Here is a 21299-nt window from a genome sequence, read left to right as displayed (position 1 = left end):
CCGGGGGGGGTGACCCGGGGGGGTGACACCGGGGGGGTCCCGGGGGGGTCCGGGGGGGTCCGGGGGGGGCGCACCTGGGCCACGGCCCCCCGCAGCCGCTCCAGCTGGCGGGGGGGGACATGGGGGGTGCGGGGGGGTGACCCGGGGGGTGACACCGGGGGGGTCCCGGGGGGTCGGGGGGGGCGCACCTGGGCCACGGCCCCCCGCAGCCGCTCCAGCTGGCGGGGGGGACATGGGGGGGGTCCAGGGGGTGACCCGGGGGGTGACACCGGGGGGGTCCGGGGGGGTCCGGGGGGGGCGCACCTGGGCCACGGCCCCCCGCAGCCGCTCCAGCTGGCGGGGGGGGACATGGGGGGGGTCCGGGGGGGTGACCCGGGGGGGTGACACCGGGGGGGTCCCGGGGGGTCCCGGGGGGGTCCGGGGGGGCGCACCTGGGCCACGGCCCCGCAGCCGCTCCAGCTGGCGGCCTCTGCTCCTGCACGAGGCCGAACTGGGCGAAGCGGCGCTCCTCCGCTGGGGGCCGGGTGAGGCCGCGGGACCCCCACGGCCCCCCCCACGGCCCCCCCCCACAACCCCCCCACGGCCCCCCCCAGAGCGGCCACGGACCCCCCAAACCTCATCCTGTCCCCCTGGGACCCCCCAACCCCCCAGACGCCCGCAGCCCCACTCGGACCCCCCCAAACCCCACCTCAGACCCCCCAGGACCCCCCCAAACCCCTCTGGGACCCCCCAGGACCCTCTCAGACCCCCCCAAACCCCTCTGGGATCCCCCAGGACCCCCCAAGACCCCCCCAGAACCCCCCAAACCCCTTCTGTGACCCCCCAGACCCCATCCTGGCCCCCCAGAACCCCCCAAGACCCCCCAGAGATACCCCCAGACCCCCCAAACCCCTCTGGGACCCCCCAAACCCTCCCCAGGCCCCCCAGACCCCCCCAAACCCCTCTGCGACCCCCCAGGACCCTCTCAGCCCCCCCAGGACCCCCCAAACCCCTTCTGTGACCCCCCAGACCCCATCCTGGCCCCCCAGAACCCCCCAGACCCCAGGACCCCCCAAACCCCTCTGCGACCCCCCCAGACCCCATCCTGGCCCCCCAGAGCCCCCAGCCCCCCCAGGACCCCCCAAACCCCTCTGGGACCCCCAGCCCCCATCCCGGCCCCCCCGGCCCCCCCAGCCCCGCTCACCCTCGCGGCTCTCCGCGTCGCCCCCCTCCGGCGGCTCCGGGGCTTCGGCCCAGGGCTCCCCCCCGGGGGCCCCGGCGTCCGGGCGCCCCCCCGGCGCCTCCCCCCTGCTCTGCGGAGGGCAAACGTCAGCCCCCGTTGGGGGCCCAGGCGTCCGGGCCCGGCCCCCTCCCTCCCCGCCCTGTGAGACCCCCCCCCAACCTCACCAAGGGCCCAGGCGTCCGGGCGACCCACAGCACCCCAGGAGGGGCCCAGGCGTCCGGGGAACCCACAGCCCCCAGCAGGGCCCAGGCGTCCAGGGACCCCACAGCCCCCAGCAGGGTCCAGGTGTCCGGGGGACCCACAGCCCCCCAGCAGGGCCCAGGCGTCCGGGGGACCCACAGCCCCCCAGCAGGGCCAGGCGTCCGGGGACCCCACAGCCCCCAGCAGGGTCCAGGCGTCCGGGCGACCCACAGCCCCCAGGGGCCCAGGCGTCCGGGGGACCCACAGCCCCAGCAGGGGCCCAGGTGTCCGAGGGCCCCACAGCCCCCAGCAGGGCCCAGGCGTCCGGGCGACCCACAGCCCCCCAGCAGGGCCCAGGTGTCCGGGGGACCCACAGCCCCCAGCAGGGGCCCAGGCGTCCGGGGGACCCACAGCCCCAGCAGGGGCCCAGGCGTCCGGGTGACCCACAGCCCCCAGGGGCCCAGGCGTTCGGGCGACCCACAGCCCCCAGCAGGGCCAGGCGTCCGGGCAACCCACAGCCCCAGCAGGGGCCCAGGCGTCCGGGTGACCCACAGCCCCCAGGGGCCCCAAGCGTTCGGGCGACCCACAGCCCCCAGCAGGGCCCAGGCGTCCGGGCAACCCACAGCCCCAGCAGGGGCCCAGGCGTCCGGGCAACCCACAGCCCCCCAGCAGGGGCCCAGGCGTCCGGGGGACCCACAGCCCCCCAGCAGGGCCCAGGCGTTCGGGGGACCCACAGCCCCCCAGCAGGGCCCAGGCGTCCGGGGGACCCACAGCCCCAGACCCACAGCCCCAGCAGGGGCCCAGGCGTCCGGGGGACCCACAGCCCCAGCAGGGCCCAGGTGTCCGGGGGACCCACAGCCCCCAGGAGGGGCCCAGGTGTCCGAGGGCCCCACAGCCCCAGCAGGGCCCAGGCGTCCGGGTGACCCACAGCCCCCCAGCAGGGCCCAGGTGTCCGGGGACCCACAGCCCCCCAGCAGGGGCCCAGGTGTCCGGGGGACCCACAGCCCCAGCAGGGCCCAGGCGTCCGGGGGGCCCCGCAGCCCCCGGGGGCCCAGGCGTCCGGGTGACCCACAGCCCCAGCAGGGCCCAGGCGTCCGGGGGGCCCCGCAGCCCCCGGGGCCCAGGCGTCCGGGTACCTGGGGGGGGGCGGCGCGGCCGGCCCTTGGTGGCCAGGAAGAGGCGGAGGCGCCGGCCGTGGGCCAGGCCCCGGCGCAGCTCCCGCGTCTCGGCCTCGTGCTGCGCCGCCTCCTGCGCCGCCCGCGCCCGCCCCGCCGCCAGCCGGGCCCGCGCCTCCGCCCTGCGGGCCCAGGCGTCCGGGCGCTGAGCCGCCACCGCCCGATGTGGGCCAGGGGCCCCGGCGTCCGGGCTTCCTACCCGCCATGTGCAATGGGACGGGGGGCCCAGGCATCCGGGCTTCCTACCCCGCCATGTGCAATGGGTTTGGGGGCCCAGGCGTCCGGGCGCTGAGCCGCCACCGCCCGATGTGGGCCAGGGGCCCCGGCATCCGGGCTTCCTACCCGCCATGTGCAATGGGACCGGGGGCCCAGGCGTCCGGGCACCGCGCCCCGCCCCGCCCGATGTGGGCTAGGGGCCCCGGCGTCCGGGCTTCCTACCCCGCCATGTGCAATGGGTTCGGGGGCCCAGGCGTCCGGGCACCACGCCCCCACCCCACCCAATCTGGCGTAGGGGCCCAGGCGTCCGGGCTTCCTACCCCCACGTGCAACGGGACAAGGGGCCCAGGCGTCCGGGGGCTCTGGGGCCGGGATGCCCAGCAAGGGCCCAGGCAGGGGAAGGGGATTGGGGGGATTTGGGGGCATTTTGGGGGCTCGGGGGATCTGGGGGATCCAGAGGGATCGGGGGGAGCTGGGGGGATCTGGAGGGGTCTGGGGGGATCTAGGGGGATCAGGGGGATCTGGGGGATCTGGAGGGGTCTGGGGGATCTGGGGGCTCGGGGGGCTGGGGGTTGGGGTCGGGGTCCTGCCTGGCGGCGTCGGCGGCGGCCGTCTGCGCCAGGACGGTCCCGATCTGCTGCTGCGTCTCCTGCAGCTCCTGCGCGGGGGAAGAGCCAATCAGAGCCCGGATCCCCCCGCCTCGGCCAATCAGAGCCCGGATCCCCCCGCCTCGGCCAATCAGAGCCCCGAGTCCCGCCGGATCCCCTCACCTCGGCCAATCAGAGCCCAGCGCCTCGCCCGTGTCATCCAAAGGATCCCTAAGCAAGCTGCCACCCCGTGGACCCTGGTGTCTGGAGGGGGCCAGGCGTCCGGGGGGCCCAGGCATCTGGGAGGGGCCCAGGCATCCGGGAGGGGGCCCAGGTGTCCGGGGGGGGGGCCAGGTGTTCGGGGGGGCCAGGCATCGGGGGGGCCCAGGCATCCGGGGGGGGCCCAGGCATCCGGGGAGGGGGGGGCCCAGGTGTCCAGGAGGGGCCCAGGTGTCCGGGAGGGGGCCAGGCATCGGAGGAAGCCCAGGTGTCCAGGGGGGCCCAGGTGTCCGGGGCAGGGCCCAAAGCATCTGGGAGGGGCCCAGGCATCGGAGGGAGCCCAGGCGTCCGGGAGGGGCCCAGGCATCGGAGGGAGCCCAGGTGTCCGGGGGGGCCCAGGTGTCCGGGGCGGGGCCCAGGCGTCCGGGGGGGCCCAGGCGTCCGGGGGGGGCCCAGGCGTCCGGGGCGGGGCCCAGGCGTCCGGGGGGGCCCAGGCGTCCGGGGGGGGGCTCACCTGGGCGCGGCGCTGCTGGAGCCGCCGCAGGCGCCGCCGCTCGTCCCGCAGCGCCTCCAGCTCCCGCCGCAGCCCCGCGTTCAGGGCCAGGCGCCCGCCCAGCGCCGCCGCCGCCTGCGGGCAGGCGCCGCCGTCGCCCGGGGGCCCAGGCGTCCGGGCGCCCCCTGGCTCCCCCCCCCCCCCCGGCCCCGGCCTCACCCGCTGCAGCTGGTCCTCCAGCGCCCGCATCCTGCGCCGGTGCTGGGCGCCGTCGCCCTCGTCCCGGGGCCGCCGCTCCCAGGCCTCCACCTGCCGCCGCGCCGCCGTTGGGGGCGCCGGGCCGGGGCCCAGGCGTCCGGGCGCCCGGGGGGCCCAGGCGTCCGGGCATCCCCACCCAGGGACCCAGGCGTCCGGGTGCCCCTGGGGGCCCAGGCATCCGGGCACCCCCACCCGGGGGGCCCAGGCATCTGGGCGCCCCCACCAAGGGACCCAGGAGTCCGGGTGCCCCTGGGGGCCCAGGCATCTGGGAGCCCCCACCCAGGGGCCCAGGCGTCCGGGTGCCCCTGGGGGCCCAGGCATCCGGGCACCCCCACCCGGGGGGCCCAGGCATCTGGGCGCCCCCACCAAGGACCCAGGAGTCCGGGTGCCCCTGGGGGCCCAGGCATCTGGGAGCCCCCACCCAGGGGCCCAGGCGTCCGGGCATCCCCACCCAGGGACCCAGGCGTCCAAGTGCCCCCCCACCATCCTTCACGGGGCCCAGGCGTCCGGACGCCCCCATCCAGGGACCCAGGCGTCCGGGGCGCCCTCAGGGGCTCAGGCGTCCGGGCACCCCCACCAAGGGACCCAGGCGTCCGGGCACCCTCAGGGGCCCAGGCGTCCAGGCACCCCCACCCAGGGACCCAGGCGTCCGGGCGCCCTCAGGGGCCCAGGCGTCCAGGCACCCCCACCCAGGGACCCAGGCGTCCGGGCATCCCCACCCAGGGACCCAGGCATCCGAGTGCCCCCCCACCATCCTCACGGGGCCCAGGCGTCCGGGCGCCCCCACCAAGGGACCCAGGCGTCCGGGCGCCCTCAGGGGCCCAGGCGTCCGGGCATCCCCACCAAGGGACCCAGGCGTCCGAGTGCCCCCCCACCATCCCTCACGGGGCCCAGGCGTCCGGGCACCCCCACCCAGGGACCCAGGAGTCCGGGTGGCCAGGCGTCGGGGCACCCCACCCGGGGGCCCAGGAGTCCGGGTGCCCCCCACCACCCCTCAGAGGGCCCAGGCGTCCGGGCATCCTCACCCGGGGACCCAGGCGTCCGGCGGCCTCGGGGGCCCAGGCGTCCGAGCACCCCCCCCCGGGCCCCGGCGTCCGGGCTCACCTGGCGCCGGAGGGGCGGCAGCTCCTCCGGGGATCCCCGGGCTCTGGCGGGGCGGGGGGGGGTCCCGGGCGGCACCGACCTGGGCACAGGGCTGCACCGCACCCCAAAACCCCCAAACACCCCCAAACCCCAAACCCCCCAAAACCCCCAAACACCCCCAAACCCCCCAACCCCCCAAACCCCCCAAACCCCCCAAAAACCCCCCAAACACCCCAAACATCCCAAACCCCCAAACACCCCCAAACCCTCCAACCCCCCAAACACCCCCCAAACACCCCCCCAAACACCCAAAGCCCCAAAACCCCAAACACCCCCAAACCCCCCAAACACCCCCCAAAACCCCCCAAACACCCCCAAACACCCCCCAAAACCCCAAACACCCCCAACCCCCCCCAACCCCCCCAAACACCCCAAACACCCCCAAACACCCCCAAACCCTCCAACCCCCCAAATACCCCCAAACACCCCTCAAAACCCCCAAAACCCCCCAAACCCCCAAAACCCCCCAAACACCCCCAAACACCCCAAACACCCCCCAAACCCCAAACACCCCCAAACACCCCCAAACCCCCCAAACCCCCAAAATGCCCCAAACCCCCAAAACCCCCCAAACACCCCCAAACCCCCCAAACACCCCGTGTCCCCCAGGACCCCCATAAAGCCCCAGAAACCCCCCAAACCCTGGAACTCCCCCGTCCCCCATGTCCCCCGTGTTCCCCCGTGTCCCCCCGTCCCCCCCGTCCCCCCGTGTCCCCCCATGTCCCCCCGTGTCCCCCCGTGTCCCCCCGTCCCCCCCGTCCCCCCGTCCCCCGTGTCCCCCCGGTGTCCCCAGTGTCCCCCCGTGTCCTCCCCCCGTGTCCCCCATGTCCCCCCCCATGTCCCCCCCCCGTGTCCCCCCGTGTCCCCCCGTCCCCCCCGTCCCCCCCGTCCCCCCGTGTCCCCCCATGTCCCTCCATGTCCCCCCGTGTCCCCCCCCGTGTCCCCCCGTGTCCCCCACGTCCCCCGTCCCCCCATGTCCCCCCGTGTCCCCCCGTGTCCCCCCGTGTCCCCCCGTCCCCCCGTGTCCCCCCATGTCCCCCCGTGTCCCCCCCCGTGTCCCCGTACCGGTGGCGCCGGGGGGGCCTGGGGCTCTCACGGCTCCGCGCCGGCCCCCGGGTCTGAGGCTGCCGCTGGGGCCGCTCCGCCTGCGCTGGCACACGCCAGGCACACGCCTCGTCACGCCTCGCCACGCCTCGTCACGCCTCGCCACGCATCGTCACGCATCGTCACGCCTCGTCACGCCTCGCCACGCCTCGCCACGCCTCGTCACGCCTCGCCACGCCTCGCCACGCCTCGCCACGCATCGTCACGCATCGTCACGCATCGTCACGCATCGTCACGCCTCGTCACGCCTCGCCACGCCTCGCCACGCCTCGTCACGCCTCGCCACGCCTCGCCACGCCTCGCCACGCATCGTCACGCATCGTCACGCATCGTCACGCATCGTCACGCCTCGTCACGCCTCGCCACGCCTCGTCACGCCTCGTCACGCATCGTCACGCATCGTCACGCATCGTCACGCCTCGTCACGCCTCGTCACGCACACGCCAGGCACATGCCTCATCACGCCTCGCCACGCATCGTCACGCCTCATCATGCCAGGCACACGCCTCGTCACGCCTCGTCACGCCTCGTCACGCCTCGCCACGCATCGTCACGCATCGTCACGCCTCGCCACGCATCGCCACGCATCGTCACGCCTCGTCACGCATCGCCACGCATCGTCACGCATCGTCACGCCAGGCACACGCCTCGTCACGCATCATCATGCCAGGCACTCGCCAAGCACACGCCAGGCACACGCCTTGTCACGCCTTGCCACGCCTCGCCAGGCACACGCCAGGCACACGCCTCATCACGCATCGTCACGCCTCGTCACGCCTCGTCACGCCAGGCACACGCCTCGTCACGCATCATCACGCCAGGCACACGCCTCGTCACACATCGTCACGCCGGGCACAGGCCGCGACACGCCGGGCACAACACGGGGCATGAGCGCGGACGCCGCGGTGTCACGCGCCAAGGACACGCTAAGGACACGCCAAGAACACGCTTACCCGGCGGCGGCATCTTCCTCCCGGTCCTCCTCTTCCTCCTCGGGCCGAGCTGGGGGCCCCGGGGCGGGTTGGGGGGGCCCAGGGACCCCAAACCGCCCCATAGAGACCCCAAACTGCCCCACGAGACCCCAAACTGCCCCATAGAGACCCCAAACCGCCCCGTAGAGACCCCAAACTGCCCCACGAGACCCCAAACTGCCCTGTCTGACCCCAAACCGCCCCATAGAGACCCCAAACTGCCCCACGAGACCCCAAACCGCCCCATAGAGACCCCAAACTGCCCCACGAGACCCAAACTGCCCCATAGAGACCCCAAACCGCCCCATAGAGACCCCAAACTGCCCCGTCTGACCCCAAACTGCCCCATCCGACCCCAAACTGCCCCGTCTGACCCCAAACTGCCCCGTCTGACCCCAAACCGCCCCGTCTGACCCCAAACTGCCCCACGAGACCCCAAACTGCCCCATCTGACCCCAAACCGCCCCATAGAGACCCCAAACTGCCCCGTCTGACCCCAAACTGCCCCATAGAGACCCCAAACCGCCCCACGAGACCCCAAACCGCCCCATAGAGACCCCAAACTGCCCCACGAGACCCCAAACTGCCCCATCTGACCCCAAACTGCCCCATCCGACCCCAAACTGCCCCATCTGACTCCAAACCGCCCCGTCTGACCCCAAACTGCCCCATAGAGACCCCAAACTGCCCCATCTGACCCCAAACTGCCCCATAGAGACCCCAAACCGCCCCACGAGACCCCAAACCGCCCCATAGAGACCCCAAACTGCCCCATCTGACCCCCAAACTGCCCCATAGAGACCCCAAACCGCCCCACGAGACCCCAAACCGCCCCATAGAGACCCCAAACTGCCCCATAGAGACCCCAAACTGCCCCATCCGACCCCAAACTGCCCCACGAGACCCCAAACCGCCCCATAGAGACCCCAAACTGCCCCATAGAGACCCCAAACCGCCCCATCCGACCCCAAACTGCCCCATAGAGACCCCAAACTGCCCTGTCCGACCCCAAACTGCCCCAGTGCCGCATCCCCCAGGACAGCGGTACCTGGGGGGTCCCCGCGGTGACGGGGTCCCGCAGTGACGGTGCCGGGGGGTCCCCGCAGTCACGGTGACAGTGACCCGCAGTGATGGTGACGGGGGTCCCCGCGGTCACGGTGACGGTGTCCCCACGGTGACGGTGGTCCCCGCGGTCACGGTGACGGTGTCCCCACGGTCACGGTGACGGGGGTCCCCACGGTCACGGTGATGGGAGGTCCCCGCGGTCACAGTGACGGTGTCCCCGCGGTGACGGTGGTCCCTGTGTTCACGGTGACGATGTCCCCGCAGTCCCGGTGATGGGGTCCCGCAGTGACGGTGACAGTGACCCGCAGTGACGGTGACGTCCGTGCCGGGGTCTCGGCCTCCAGCGTCTGTTGGTAGCAACCGGCTCCAGGAAGTGGGAGGCGCCTGGAGGGGAGGGGACGGGGGGGGACACGCGTGTCCTGCCCCACACGTGTCCTGCCCCACGCGTGTCCTGCCCCACGCGTGTCCTGCCCCACATGCATGTCCTGCCCCACACGCGTGTCCTGCCCCACACGTGTCCTGCCCCACACACGTGTCCTGCCCCACACATGCACTGCCCCATGCGTGTCCTGCCCCACGTGTGTACTGCCCCACATGCATGTCCTGCCCCACACGTGTCCTGCCCCATGCGTGTCCTGCCCCACACATGTCCTGCCCCACGTGTGTCCTGCCCCACGCATGTCCAGCCCCACACGTGTCCTGCCCCACATGCATGTCCTGCCCCACACGTGTCCTGCCCCACACATGTCCTGCCCCACATGCGTGTCCTGCCCAACATGTCCTGCCCCACGCGTGCACTGCCCCATGTGTGTCCTGCCCCACACGTGTCCTGCCCAACATGTGTCCTGCCCCACATGCGTGTCCTGCCCCACACGCATCCTGCCCCACACATGTCCCTGCCCCACACCTCCCCACACATGTCCTGCCCTACATGTCCCCCCCGTGTCCTGCCCCACACATTCCCCGTGTCCCTGCCCCACATGTCCCCCCGTGTCCCTGCCCCACACCTCCCCACACGTGTCCCCTGCCCCACACATCCCCCGTGTCCCAGCCCCTCATGTCCCCACACCTCCCCACAGCCCCCCCGTGTACCTGCCCCACACGTCCCCATACATGTCCCCTGCCCCACACCTCCCCACACGTCCCCACACGTGTCCTGCCCCACACATTCCCCCCCCTGTCCCAGCCCCACACCTCCCCACACCTCCCCACACCTCCCCACACCTCCCCACACGTGTCCCCCACCCCACACCTCCCCACACCTCCCCACACGTGTCCCCCGCCCCACACCTCCCCACACCTCCCCACACCTCCCCACACGTGTCCCCTGCCCCACACATCCCCCGTGTCCCAGCCCCTCATGTCCCCACACCTCCCCACAGCCCCCCCGTGTACCTGCCCCACACGTCCCCATACATGTCCCCTGCCCCACACCTCCCCACACGACCCCACACGTGTCCCCAGCCCCACACCTCCCCACACCTCCCCACACCGCCCCACACGTGTCCCCCGCCCCACACCTCCCCACACCTCCCCACACCTCCCCACACGTGTCCTGCCCCACACCTCCCCACACCTCCCCACACGTGTCCCCCGCCCCACACCTCCCCACACCTCCCCACACCTCCCCACACGTGTCCCCTGCCCCACACATCCCCCGTGTCCCAGCCCCTCATGTCCCCCCTCATGTCCCCACACCTCCCACAGCCCCCCCGTGTACCTGCCCCACACGTCCCCATACATGTCCCCTGCCCCACACCTCCCCACACCTCCCCACACGTGTCCCCTGCCCCACACATCCCCCGTGTCCCAGCCCCTCATGTCCCCACACCTCCCCACAGCCCCCCCGTGTACCTGCCCCACACCTCCCCACACGTGTCCCCTGCCCCACACGTCCCCCCTGTGTCCCAGCCCCACATGTCCCCACACGACCCCACACGTGTCCCCCGCCCCACACCTCCCCACACCTCCCCACACCTCCCCACACCTCCCCACACCTCCCCACACGTGTCCCCCGCCCCCCCGGCGGTTGCCATGGCAGCCGGCACCGCCAGGTCCGGGCAGGGCGCGGGAAGGGGGGGCGGGGTCCTGCCGGGTCACGTGGACCCCGCTGGGCGGGAAACGCCGCGCATGCGCCGTCGGCCGGCCCCGCCCCCCCGCCGGGCAGGCGCGAAGGGGGCGGTCACGTGAGGCGGAGGGGGGGGGCACAGGGATTTGGGGGGAATTGGGGGGGATTTGGGGGGAATTGGGGGGGATCGAGGGGAATTGGGAATCCGGGGGGATTTGGGGTGTGGGGGGGCAGGAGGGGCTGGGGGGCACTGAGGGAGGGGGGGCCTGGGGGGCATTTTGGGGGGGTTTAGGGGATTTTAGGGAGTGGGTGGTGCCTGGGGGGGTGGGGGAGGCTTTTGGGGAGGATTTGGGGGGTTTGGGGGGCGTCGAGGGGGCTCAGGGCCTCCCTCCTTCCCCCCCCCCCGCCGCCCCCGGCAAGGCCCCGTTGCTGGGGAGCAGGGCGGCAACCGTCGTCGCGGCAACCGTCGTCGCGGCAACTGTCATCACAGCAACCGTCGTCGCGGCAACCGCGGCCACTTCCTGCCACGGGATGGGGGAGGGGGCCCCGCCCCGGCGGCCTCCGCCCGGCAACAGCTCTCGGCCAATCAGAGGCCGGGCGGCGGCCCCGGAGCCCTGCAGCCAATCAGAGGTGAGGATCCCCACGGTCCCGGCCAATCGGAGAGCGGGTGGTGGCTGCAGGTGCAGATCCCCCCCCCAGGCAACAGCCAATCAGAGAGCGGCGTGGGTTGTCTCTCTCTCTCTCTCCCCCCCCCCACGCCCCACCAGGTGCCAGACCGACCGGCCAATCAAAGGCCTCCTTCACCGAGGGGCCTCGAAACTTTGGGCCAATCAGGGTGAAGAGCTGTTCCCCCCCCCCCGGCAGCCCCAGGGAGGAGCCAATGGGATGCGGGATCTGGTGGATCCCGGGCTCTTGGCCAATCAGCAGCCAGCGGGAGGGGGCAGATTCTGGGGGGCCTGGGAGAGGGCCCAGGCGTCCGGGCGCCCCCCAACTCCTCCCCCTCGGGGGGCCCAGGCGTCCAGGCACCCCCAACTCCCCCCAGGGGCCCAGGCATCCGGGTGCCCTCCCCTTCTCCCCCTGGGGGGCCCAGGCGTCCAGGTGCCACCAACTCCCCCCAGGGGGCCCAGGCGTCCGGGTGTCACCAACTCCCCCCGGGGGGCCCAGGCGTCCGGGCACCCCCCCTTCTCCCCCTCGGGGGGCCCAGGCGTCCGGGCGCCACCAACTCCCCCCAGGGGCCCAGGCGTCCGGGCGCCCCCCCTTCTCCCCTCGGGGGGCCCAGGCGTCCGGGCACCCCCAACTCCCCCCAGGGGCCCAGGCGTCCTGGCACCCCCAACTCCCCCCAGGGGCCCAGGCGTCCGGGCACCCCCAACTCCCCCCCCTCGGGGGCCCAGGCATCCGGGCACCCCCCTTCTCCCCGTGGGGGCCCAGGCGTCCGGGCACCCCCAACTCCCCCAGGGGCCCAGTCGTCTGGGCACCCCCAACTCCCCCCCCCGGGGGGCCCAGGCGTCCGGGCACCCCCAACTCCCCCCAGGGGCCCAGGCGTCCGGGCACCCCCAACTCCCCTCGGGGGGCCCAGGCGTCCGGGCGCCCCCCCCTTCACCCCTCAGGGGGCCCAGGCGTCCAGGCACCCCCCCTTCTCCCCGTGGGGGCCCAGGCGTCCGGGCACCCCCAACTCCCCCAGGGGCCCAGGTGTCTGGGCACTGCCAACTCCCCCCAGGGGCCCAGGTGTCCGGGCGCCCCCCCTTCTCCCTGTGGGGGCCCAGGCATCCAGGTGCTCCCAACTCCCCCTCGGGGGGCCCAGGCGTCCGGGCACCCCCCCCCCCATCCCACAGCCTGGCTGCGGCCGTGGGGCTGCCAGTTCCACCCAGCCCCACCCCGGGGTGGGGGTTGGGGTGGGAGGGGGGGGAGGAGGAGGAGGCCTCCCGGACGCCTGGGTCCCTCCCGCGCGGGCGGGCGTCGGGGTTGGCGCGGGTTCGGCCCGGACGCCTGGGTCCCTCCCAAGGCTTCGCGCGGCTCCGGGGCCCATCTGGAAGCCATCAGCGGGGCGGGGGCCGGGCCGACACGGGCCGACACGGGCCGACACGGGCCGACACGCGCCGACACGGGCCGACACGGGCTGACACGGGCCGACACGCGCCGACACGCGCCGACACGGGCTGACACGGGCGCCGGCCGCGCGCCCCCCGCCCCAGCCATGAGCTTCCTGCTCTACGCCGTCACGGCGCTCCACGTCCTCGTCCTCGTCCTCCTCTTCGTCGCCACGCTGGACAAGGTAGGGGCCCAGGCGTCCGGGCCGCCTCCAGGGCGGGGGGGGGGGCCCAGGCGTCCGGGCTTCCCCCCTGCTGCCTCCCCCCCCCCCAACCCCGTCCCAGCTTGCTCCAGCCGTGCCGGGGACCCAGGCGTCCGGGACGTGCCCTGTGGGGGGGCCCAGGCGTCCGGGTGAGCCCTGTCGGGGAGGGGGGCTCAGGCGTCCGGGTGAGCCCTGGTGGGGGGGGCCCAGGCGTCCGGGACGTTCCCTGTTGGGGGGGGCCCAGGCGTCTGGGACGTGCCCTGTTGGGGGGGGCCCAGGCGTCTGGGACGTGCCCTGTGGGGGGACCCAGGCGTCCGGGACGTTCCCTGTTGGGGGGGCCAGGCGTCCGGGACGTGCCCCGTGGGGGGCCCAGGCGTCCGGGTGAGCCCTGGTGGGGGGGGCCCAGGCGTCCGGGTGAGCCTGTTGGGGGGGCCCAGGCGTCTGGGACGTGCCCTGTGGGGGGACCCAGGCGTCCGGGACGTTCCCTGTGGGGGGGGCCCAGGCGTCCGGGACGTGCCCTGTTGGGGGGGGGGGCCCAGGCGTCCGGGACGTGCCCCGTGGGGGGGCCCAGGTGTCCGGGTGAGCCCTGTTGGGGGGGGCCCAGGCGTCCGGGTGAGCCCTATCAGGAGGGCCCAGGCGTCCGGGTGAGCCCTATCGGGGCGCCCTGAGCACGCAGGGACCCAGGCGTCCGGGCGCAGGTTTGGGGGCAGGACCCAGGCGTCCGGGCGGGGCTCCAGGTGTGGGACCCAGGCGTCCGGGCGGGGGTTTGGGTGCGGGGCCCAGGCGTCCGGGTGCAGGTTTGAGTGCGGGGCCCAGGTGTCCGGGCAGGACCTAGGTGTGCAGGCGGGCCCCAGGCGTCCGGGTGGGCGGGGCCCAGGGAGGCGGGGCCCAGGTGTCTGAGTGGGTGGGGCCCAGGGAGGTGGGGCCCAGGTGTCCGAGTGGGTGGGACCCAGGGAGTTGGGGGGGCCCAGGGAGGTGGGGGGCCCAGGCGTCCGAGTGGGTGGGGCCCAGGGAGGTGGGGGGGGCCCAGGGAGTCGGGGGGCCCAGGCGTCCGGGCAGGCGGGGCCCAGGTATCTGGGTGGGCGGGGCCCAGGGAGGCGGGGGGCCCAGGCGTCCGGGGCGGGCCCAGGGAGGCGGGGCCCAGGTGTCCGAGTGGGTGGGACCCAGGGAGTTGGGGGGGCCCAGGGAGGCGGGGGGCCCACGCGTCCGAGTGGGTGGGGCCCAGGGAGTTGGGGGGGCCCAGGGAGGTGGGGGGCCCAGGCGTCCGAGTGGGTGGGGCCCCAGGGAGGTGGGGGGGGCCCAGGGAGGCGGGGGGCCCAGGCGTCCGGGGCGGGCCCAGGGAGGTGGGGGGCCCAGGCGTCCGGGCGGGGGGGCCCAGGGAGGTGGGGGGCCCAGGCGTCCGGGCAGGCGGGGCCCAGGTGTCCGGGTGGGCAGGGCCCAGGGAGGCGGGGGGCCCAGGCGTCCGGGGCGGGCCCAGGGAGGTGGGGGGCCCAGGTGTCCGGGCAGGCGGGGCCCAGGTGTCCGGGTAGGCGGGGCCCAGGGAGGCGGGGGCCCAGGCGTCCGGGGCGGGCCCAGGGAGGTGGGGGGCCCAGGTGTCCGGGCAGGCGGGGCCCAGGTGTCCGGGTGGGCAGGGCCCAGGGAGGTGGGGGGCCCAGGGAGGCGGGGGGCCCAGGCGTCCGGGCAGGCGGGGCCCAGGTGTCCAGGGGGGGCCCAGGGAGGCGGGGGCCCAGGCGTCCGGGCAGGCGGGGCCCAGGTGTCCGGGTGGGCGGGGCCCAGGGAGGCGGGGGGCCCAGGCGTCCGGGGCGGGCCCAGGGAGGCGGGGGGGCCCAGGCGTCCGGGCAGGCGGGGCCCAGGTGTCCGGGTGGGCGGGGCCCAGGGAGGCGGGGGGCCCAGGCGTCCGGGCGCGGACCCCGGCCCCCCCGCAGGCCTGGTGGGTGCTGCCGGGCGCCGAGTCCGTCAACCTGTGGTTCGACTGCGTCCGCCCCAACGGCACCGGGGCCTGGGCCTGCGCCAGCGTCGCCGACAGCCGTGAGCGCCCCCCCGGCCCCCCCCGGCCCCCCGGCCCCCAGACCCTCCCCACGACCCCCCGGTGACCCCCCGGACCCCCACACCCCCCCAGACCCCCCCGCGACCCCCCGGCACCCCCAGACCCCCCCCAGCCCCCCTGCGGCCCCCGGACCCCCACACCCCCCCCAGACCCTCCCCACGACCCCCCGGTGACCCCCCGGACCCCCACACCCCCCAGACCCCCCGCGACCCCCCGGCACCCCCAGACCCCCCGGACCCCCACACCCCCCCAGATCCTCCCCACGACCCCCCGGTGACCCCCCGGACCCCCCACACCCCCCCAGACCCCCCCGCGACCCCCCGGCACCCCCAGACCCCCCCGGCCCCCCTGCGGCCCCCCGGCCCCCCAGACCCCCCGGACCCCCACACCCCCCAGACGCTCCCCACGACCCCCCGGTGCCCCCCCGGACCCCCAGACCCCCCCAGACCCCCCCGCGACCCCCCGGCACCCCCACACCCCCCCCGGCCCCCCGCGGCCCCCCGGCCCCCCAGACCCTCCCCACGACCCCCCGGTGACCCCCCGGACCCCCACACCCCCCCAGACCCCCCCGCGACCCCCCGGTGACCCCCCAGACCCCCCGGCACCCCCAGAACCCCCCTGGCCCCCCCGCGGCCCCCCGGCCCCCCAGACCCTCCCCACGACCCCCCGGTGACCCCCCGGACCCCCACACCCCCCCAGACCCCCCCGCGACCCCCTGGCACCCCCACACCCCCCCCGGCCCCCCTTGTGACCCCCCGGAGCCCCACACCCCCCCAGACCCCCCGCGACCCCCCGGCACCCCCACACCCCCCCAGCCCCCCTGCGGCCCCCCCTGCGGCCCCCTGGCACCCCCAGACCCCCCAGCACCCCCAGACCCCCCCCGGCACCCACCCATGGTCCCCCGGATCCCCCCAGCCCCCCCCCCCGCGGCCCCCCGGCACCCCCAGCCCCCCCAGCACTCCCAGACCCCCCACAGCCCCCCCCCACAGCCCCCCGGACCCCCCAGACCCCCCTGGAACCCCCCAGACCCCCCCCAGCACCCCCAGCCCCACGGCTCCCCACCTGCAGCCCCCCAGCCCCCCCTACAGCCCCCCACCCCCAGGCCCCCCCGACCCCCCCCAGCCCCCCCCTACAGCCCCCCAGCCCCCCGGCGCCCCCCCCCGGCTGACGTCGCCCCCCCCAGCGTGGCTGCGGGCCGTGCAGACCCTCATGGTGGGGGCCCTGCTGCTGTCGAGCGCCGCCTTCGCCCTCTTCCTGTGGCAGCTGCACGCGGGGCCCCGCGGGGGGGCGTTCTGCGCCCCGGGGGGGCCCAGCTGCTGGCCGGTGAGTGCGCCCGGACGCCTGGGCCCCTCGGGGGGCGGGGGGGCGTTCTGCGCCCCGGGGGGGGCCCAGCTGCTGGCCGGTGAGTGCGCCCGGACGCCTGGGCCCCTCGGGGGGCGGGGGGCGTTCTGCGCCCCGGGGGGGGCCCAGCTGCTGGCCGGTGAGTGCGCCCGGACGCCTGGGCCCCTCGGGGGGCGGGGGGGCGTTCTGCGCCCCGGGGGGGGCCCGCTGCTGGCCGGTGAGTGCGCCCGGACGCCTGGGCCCCTCGGGGGCGGGGGGGCGTTCTGCGCCCCGGGGGGGGCCCAGCTGCTGGCCGGTGAGTGCGCCCGCCGCCCGGACGCCTGGGCCCCTTGGGGGGGCGGGGGGGGAGCCCGGACACCTGGGCCCCTGTGCGGGCTGGGGGGCGGGGGGGGGGGGCTGGACACCTGGGCCCACCCGGACGCCTGGGCCCCACGCGGGACGTGGGGGGGGGAGAATGCAGGGCGCGGGGGGGCCCGGAGGCCGGGGCCCGCTGACGGGCGCGCAGGGGCGGGGCGGCGGGGGGGTCGCGGTGGGGGGGCTCCCGGACGCCTGGGCCCGCTGACGGGCGCGCAGGGGCGGCGGAGGGGGGGGGACGCGGCGGGGGGGGGACGCGGGGGCTCCCGGACGCCTGGGCCCGCTGACGGGCGCGCAGGGGCGGGGCGGCGGAGGGGGGGGGACGCGGCGGGGGGGGACGCAGGGGCTCCCGGACGCCGGGGCCCGCTGACGGGCGCGCAGGGGCGGGGGCGGCGGGGGGGGTCGCGGCGGGGGGGACGCGGGGGGGCTCCCGGACGCCGGGGCCCACTGACGGGGGCGCAGGGGCGGCGGAGGGGGGGGGGACGCGGCGGGGGGGGGACGCAGGGGCTCCCGGACGCCGGGGCCCGCTGACGGGCGCGCAGGGGCGGGGGCGGCGTGGGGGGACGCGGCGGGGGGGGACGCGGGGGGCTCCCGGACGCCTGGGCCCGCTGACGGGCGCGCAGGGGCGGCGGAGGGGGGGGGGACGCGGCGGGGGGGACGCAGGGGCTCCCGGACGCCGGGGCCCGCTGACGGGCGCGCAGGGGCGGGGGCGGCGGGGGGGTCGCGGCGGGGGGGGACGCGGGGGGCTCCCGGACGCCTGGGCCCGCTGACGGGCGCGCAGGGGCGGCGGAGGGGGGGGGGATGCGGTGCGGGGGGGGACGCGGGGGGGCTCCCGGACGCCGGGGCCCGCTGACGGGGGCGCAGGGGCGGGGGCGGCGGGGCGGCGCTGCTCTACGCCCTGCAGGGCCCCGGGCTGCACGGCAGCCGCCCGCCCGGCGGCCGCTTCGGCCACTGCTTCGCCCTGGCCTGGCTGGCGGCGCCCCTCGCCCTGGCCAGCGGCGCCGCCTACCTGCGCCTGCGCAAGCGCGAGTGACCCCGGCGCGCCGCCCACACGCCGCCCACACGCCAGCGACACGCCGACACACCACCGACACGCCAGCGACACACCGACACGCCAGCGACATGCCAGTGACACGCCAGCGACACGCCTGTGACATGCTGACACGCCTGTGGTATGCTGACAGCACGCCAGCTGCACATGGACACGCCTGTGGCACGCCAGGCGCACGCCAACATGCCGCCGACACGCCTGCTGCGTGCCAACATGCTGCCAACACGCCAGCGGCACGCCAACATGCCGCCGACACGCCAGCTGCACGCCAACATGCTGCCAACACGCCAGCGGCACGCCAACATGCCGCCGACACGCCTGCTGCGTGCCAACATGCCGCCGACACGCCTGCTGCGTACCAACATGCCGCCGACACACCAGCGGCACGCCAACATGCCGCCGACACGCCAGCTGTGCACCAACGTGAGGACACGCCAGCTGTGCACCAACATGCTGCCAACATACCACCAACACGCCAGGTGCACATCGACGTGACAACATGCCAGGTGCGTGCCAACATGCCACCAACACACCAGCGGCACGCCAACATGCCACCAACACGCCAGCTGTGCACCAACACGCTGCCAACACGCCAGCTGTGCACCAACACGCTGCCAACACGCCACCGACACACCAGGTGCACATTGACGTGACAACATGCCAGGGGCACGCCAACATGCCGCCGACACACCAGCTGTGCACCAACATGCCGCCAACATGCCAGCTGTGCACCAACGTGAGGACACGCCAGCTGCACGCCAACACGCTGCCAACATGCCAGGTGCACATGGACACGCCTGTGGCACGCCAGGCGCACACCGACATGCCACTGACACGCCAGCTGCACGCCAACATGCTGCCAACATGCCAGCTGCACGCCAACATGCCACCAACACGCCAGCTGTGCACCAACGTGAGCACACGCCAGCTGCGTGCCAACATGCCGCCGACACGCCAGGCGCACGCCGACACGGCTTCGTCACGCCGGTGTCACGCCTGACTGTGGCAGGGGCCGTGCTGGCGCCGTGACGACCCCGCTGCGCTGGTGTCACCCCCGGCCGTGACGTCACCGCCCCACTGGTGTCACACCCGGCCGTGACGTCACCGGCGCGTTGGTGTCACCCCCGACTGTGACGTCACCGCCCCACTGGTGTCACACCCGGCCGTGATGTCACCAGCGCGTTGGTGTCACCCCCGACTGTGATGTCACTGCCCCACTGGTGTCACACCCGGCCGTGATGTCACCAGCGCGTTGGTGTCACCCCCGGCCGTGACGTCACCGCCCCACTGGTGTCACCCCCGGCCGTGACGTCACCGGCGCGTTGGTGTCACCCCCGACTGTGACGTCACCGCCCCACTGGTGTCACCCCCGGCCGTGATGTCACCGGCGCGTTGGTGTCACCCCCGACTGTGATGTCACTGCCCCACTGGTGTCACCCCCGGCCGTGATGTCACCGGCGTGCTGGTGTCACCCCCGACTGTGATGGTCACCGCCCCACTGGTGTCACACCCGACCGTGACGTCACCGGCGCGTTGGTGTCACCCCCGACTGTGATGTCACCGCCCCACTGGTGTCACACCCAACCGTGACGTCACCGGCGCGTTGGTGTCACCCCCGACTGTGATGTCACCGCCCCACTGGTGTCACACCCCACCGTGACGTCACCGGTGCGTTGGTGTCACACCCAACCATGATGTCACTGCCCCACTGGTGTCACCCCTGGCCGTGACGTCACCGCCCCACTGGTGTCACCCCCGGCCGTGACGTCACCGGCGCGTTGGTGTCACCCCGGCCGTGACGTCACCAGCTCTTTCGTCCCCTTTTCCCAGCGCCGCAGCGACGCGCAGAATAAAGCCCGTGTCCGTGGCGTGACGCTGGCGTGACGGTGGCGTGTGCGGCGCGGCAGGGAGCGAAGCATCGTGGGTAGCGCGGGGCGGCGCAGAATCGATTTATTATGGCTGCCCGGGCCCGGACGCCGGGGCCCACAGGTGGGGGGGGTGGGGGTCCCGGACGCCAGGGCCCCTCAGGGGGCAGCGGGGGGGGTCCCGGACGCCAGGGCCCGTCGGGGGGCAGCAGGAGGTCCCGGACGCCGGGGCCCTCGGGGCGGCGGTGCAGCGGGGGGGGGTCCCGGACGCGGGGCCCTCAGGGGACGGTGCAGCGGGGGGTCCCGGACGCCGGGGCCCCTCAGGGGGGGCGGTGCAGCGGGGGTCCCGGACGCCGGGGCCCTCAGGGACGGTGCAGCAGGGGGGGTCCCGGACGCCGGGGCCCTCAGGGGCGGTGCAGCGGGGGTCCCGGACGCCGGGGCCCTCAGGGGCGGTGCAGCGGGGGGTCCCGGACGCCGGGGCCCTCAGGGGCGGTGCAGCGGGGGTCCCGGACGCCGGGGCCCTCAGGGGCGGTGCAGCGGGGGGGGTCCCGGACGCCGGGGCCCTCAGGGCGGTTGCAGCGGGGGGTCCCGGACGCCGGGGCCCTCAGGGGCGGTGCAGCGGGGGGGTCCCGGACGCCGGGGCCCTCAGGGGGCGGTGCAGCAGGGGGGGTCCCGGACGCCGGGGCCCTCAGGGGACGGTGCAGCGGGGGGGTCCCGGACGCCGGGGCCCTCGGGGGCGGTGCAGCGGGGGTCCCGGACGCCAGGCCCTCAGGGGCGGTGCAGCGGGGGGGTCCCGGACGCCGGGGGCCCTCAGGGACGGTGCAGCAGGGGGGGTCCCGGACGCCGGGGCCCTCAGGGGCGGTGCAGCGGGGGGGGGTCCCGGACGCCGGGGCCCCTCAGGGGGCGGTGCAGCGGGGGGGTCCCGGACGCCGGGGCCCCAGGGGGCGGTGCAGCGGGGGGTCCCGGACGCCGGGGCCCTCAGGGGCGGTGCAGCAGGGGGGGGTCCCGGACGCCGGGGCCCTCAGGGGCGGTGCAGCAGGGGGGGGTCCCGGACGCCGGGGCCCTCAGGGGGCGGTGCAGCGGGGGGGTCCCGGACGCCGGGGCCCTCAGGGGGCGGTGCAGCGGGGGGGTCCCGGACGCCGGGGCCCTCAGGCCGGTGCAGCGGGGGTGTCCCGGACGCCGGGGCCCTCAGGGGGCGGTGCAGCGGGGGGGTCCCGGACGCCGGGCCCTCAGGGGACGGTGCAGCGGGGGGGTCCGGACGCCGGGGCCCTCGGGGGGCGGTGCAGCGGGGGTCCCGGACGCCGGGCCCTCGGGGGGCGGTGCAGCGGGGGTCCCGGACGCCGGGGGCCCCTCAGGGGCGGTGCAGCGGGGGTCCCGGACGCCGGGGCCCTCAGGGGCGGTGCAGCGGGGGGGGGTCCCGGACGCCGGGGCCCTCAGGGGCGGTGCAGCGGGGGGGTCCCGGACGCGGGGCCCCTCAGGGGCGGTGCAGTGGGGGGTCCCGGACGCCGGGGCCCTCAGGGGGCGGTGCAGCGGGGGGGGTCCCGGACGCCGGGGCCCTCAGGGGCGGGTGCAGCAGGGGGGGTCCCGGACGCCGGGGCCCTCAGGGGCGGTGCAGCAGGGGGGGGTCCCGGACGCCGGGGCCCTCAGGGG

General features: G+C 76.4%; 1 protein-coding gene across 1 annotated transcript; it reads left to right on the top strand.

The window, feature by feature from the left end:
- Nucleotides 1–11112: 11112 nt before the first annotated feature.
- On the top strand, nucleotides 11113–17837 carry LOC138065144 (epithelial membrane protein 3-like). Its single transcript, XM_068929328.1, has 5 exons — nucleotides 11113–11331; nucleotides 12704–12973; nucleotides 14917–15019; nucleotides 16222–16432; nucleotides 17598–17837. The coding sequence occupies exons 1-5, from the start codon at nucleotides 11233–11235 to the stop codon at nucleotides 17764–17766; spliced, it is 852 nt and encodes a 283-aa protein (XP_068785429.1). The 5' UTR covers nucleotides 11113–11232; the 3' UTR covers nucleotides 17767–17837.
- The last annotated feature ends 3462 nt before the right edge of the window (nucleotides 17838–21299 follow it).

Source organism: Struthio camelus, unplaced genomic scaffold (assembly GCF_040807025.1).
Source record: "Struthio camelus isolate bStrCam1 unplaced genomic scaffold, bStrCam1.hap1 HAP1_SCAFFOLD_172, whole genome shotgun sequence".
NCBI lineage: Eukaryota > Metazoa > Chordata > Aves > Struthioniformes > Struthionidae > Struthio > Struthio camelus.
This window is presented reverse-complemented; position numbering and strand designations above follow the sequence as displayed.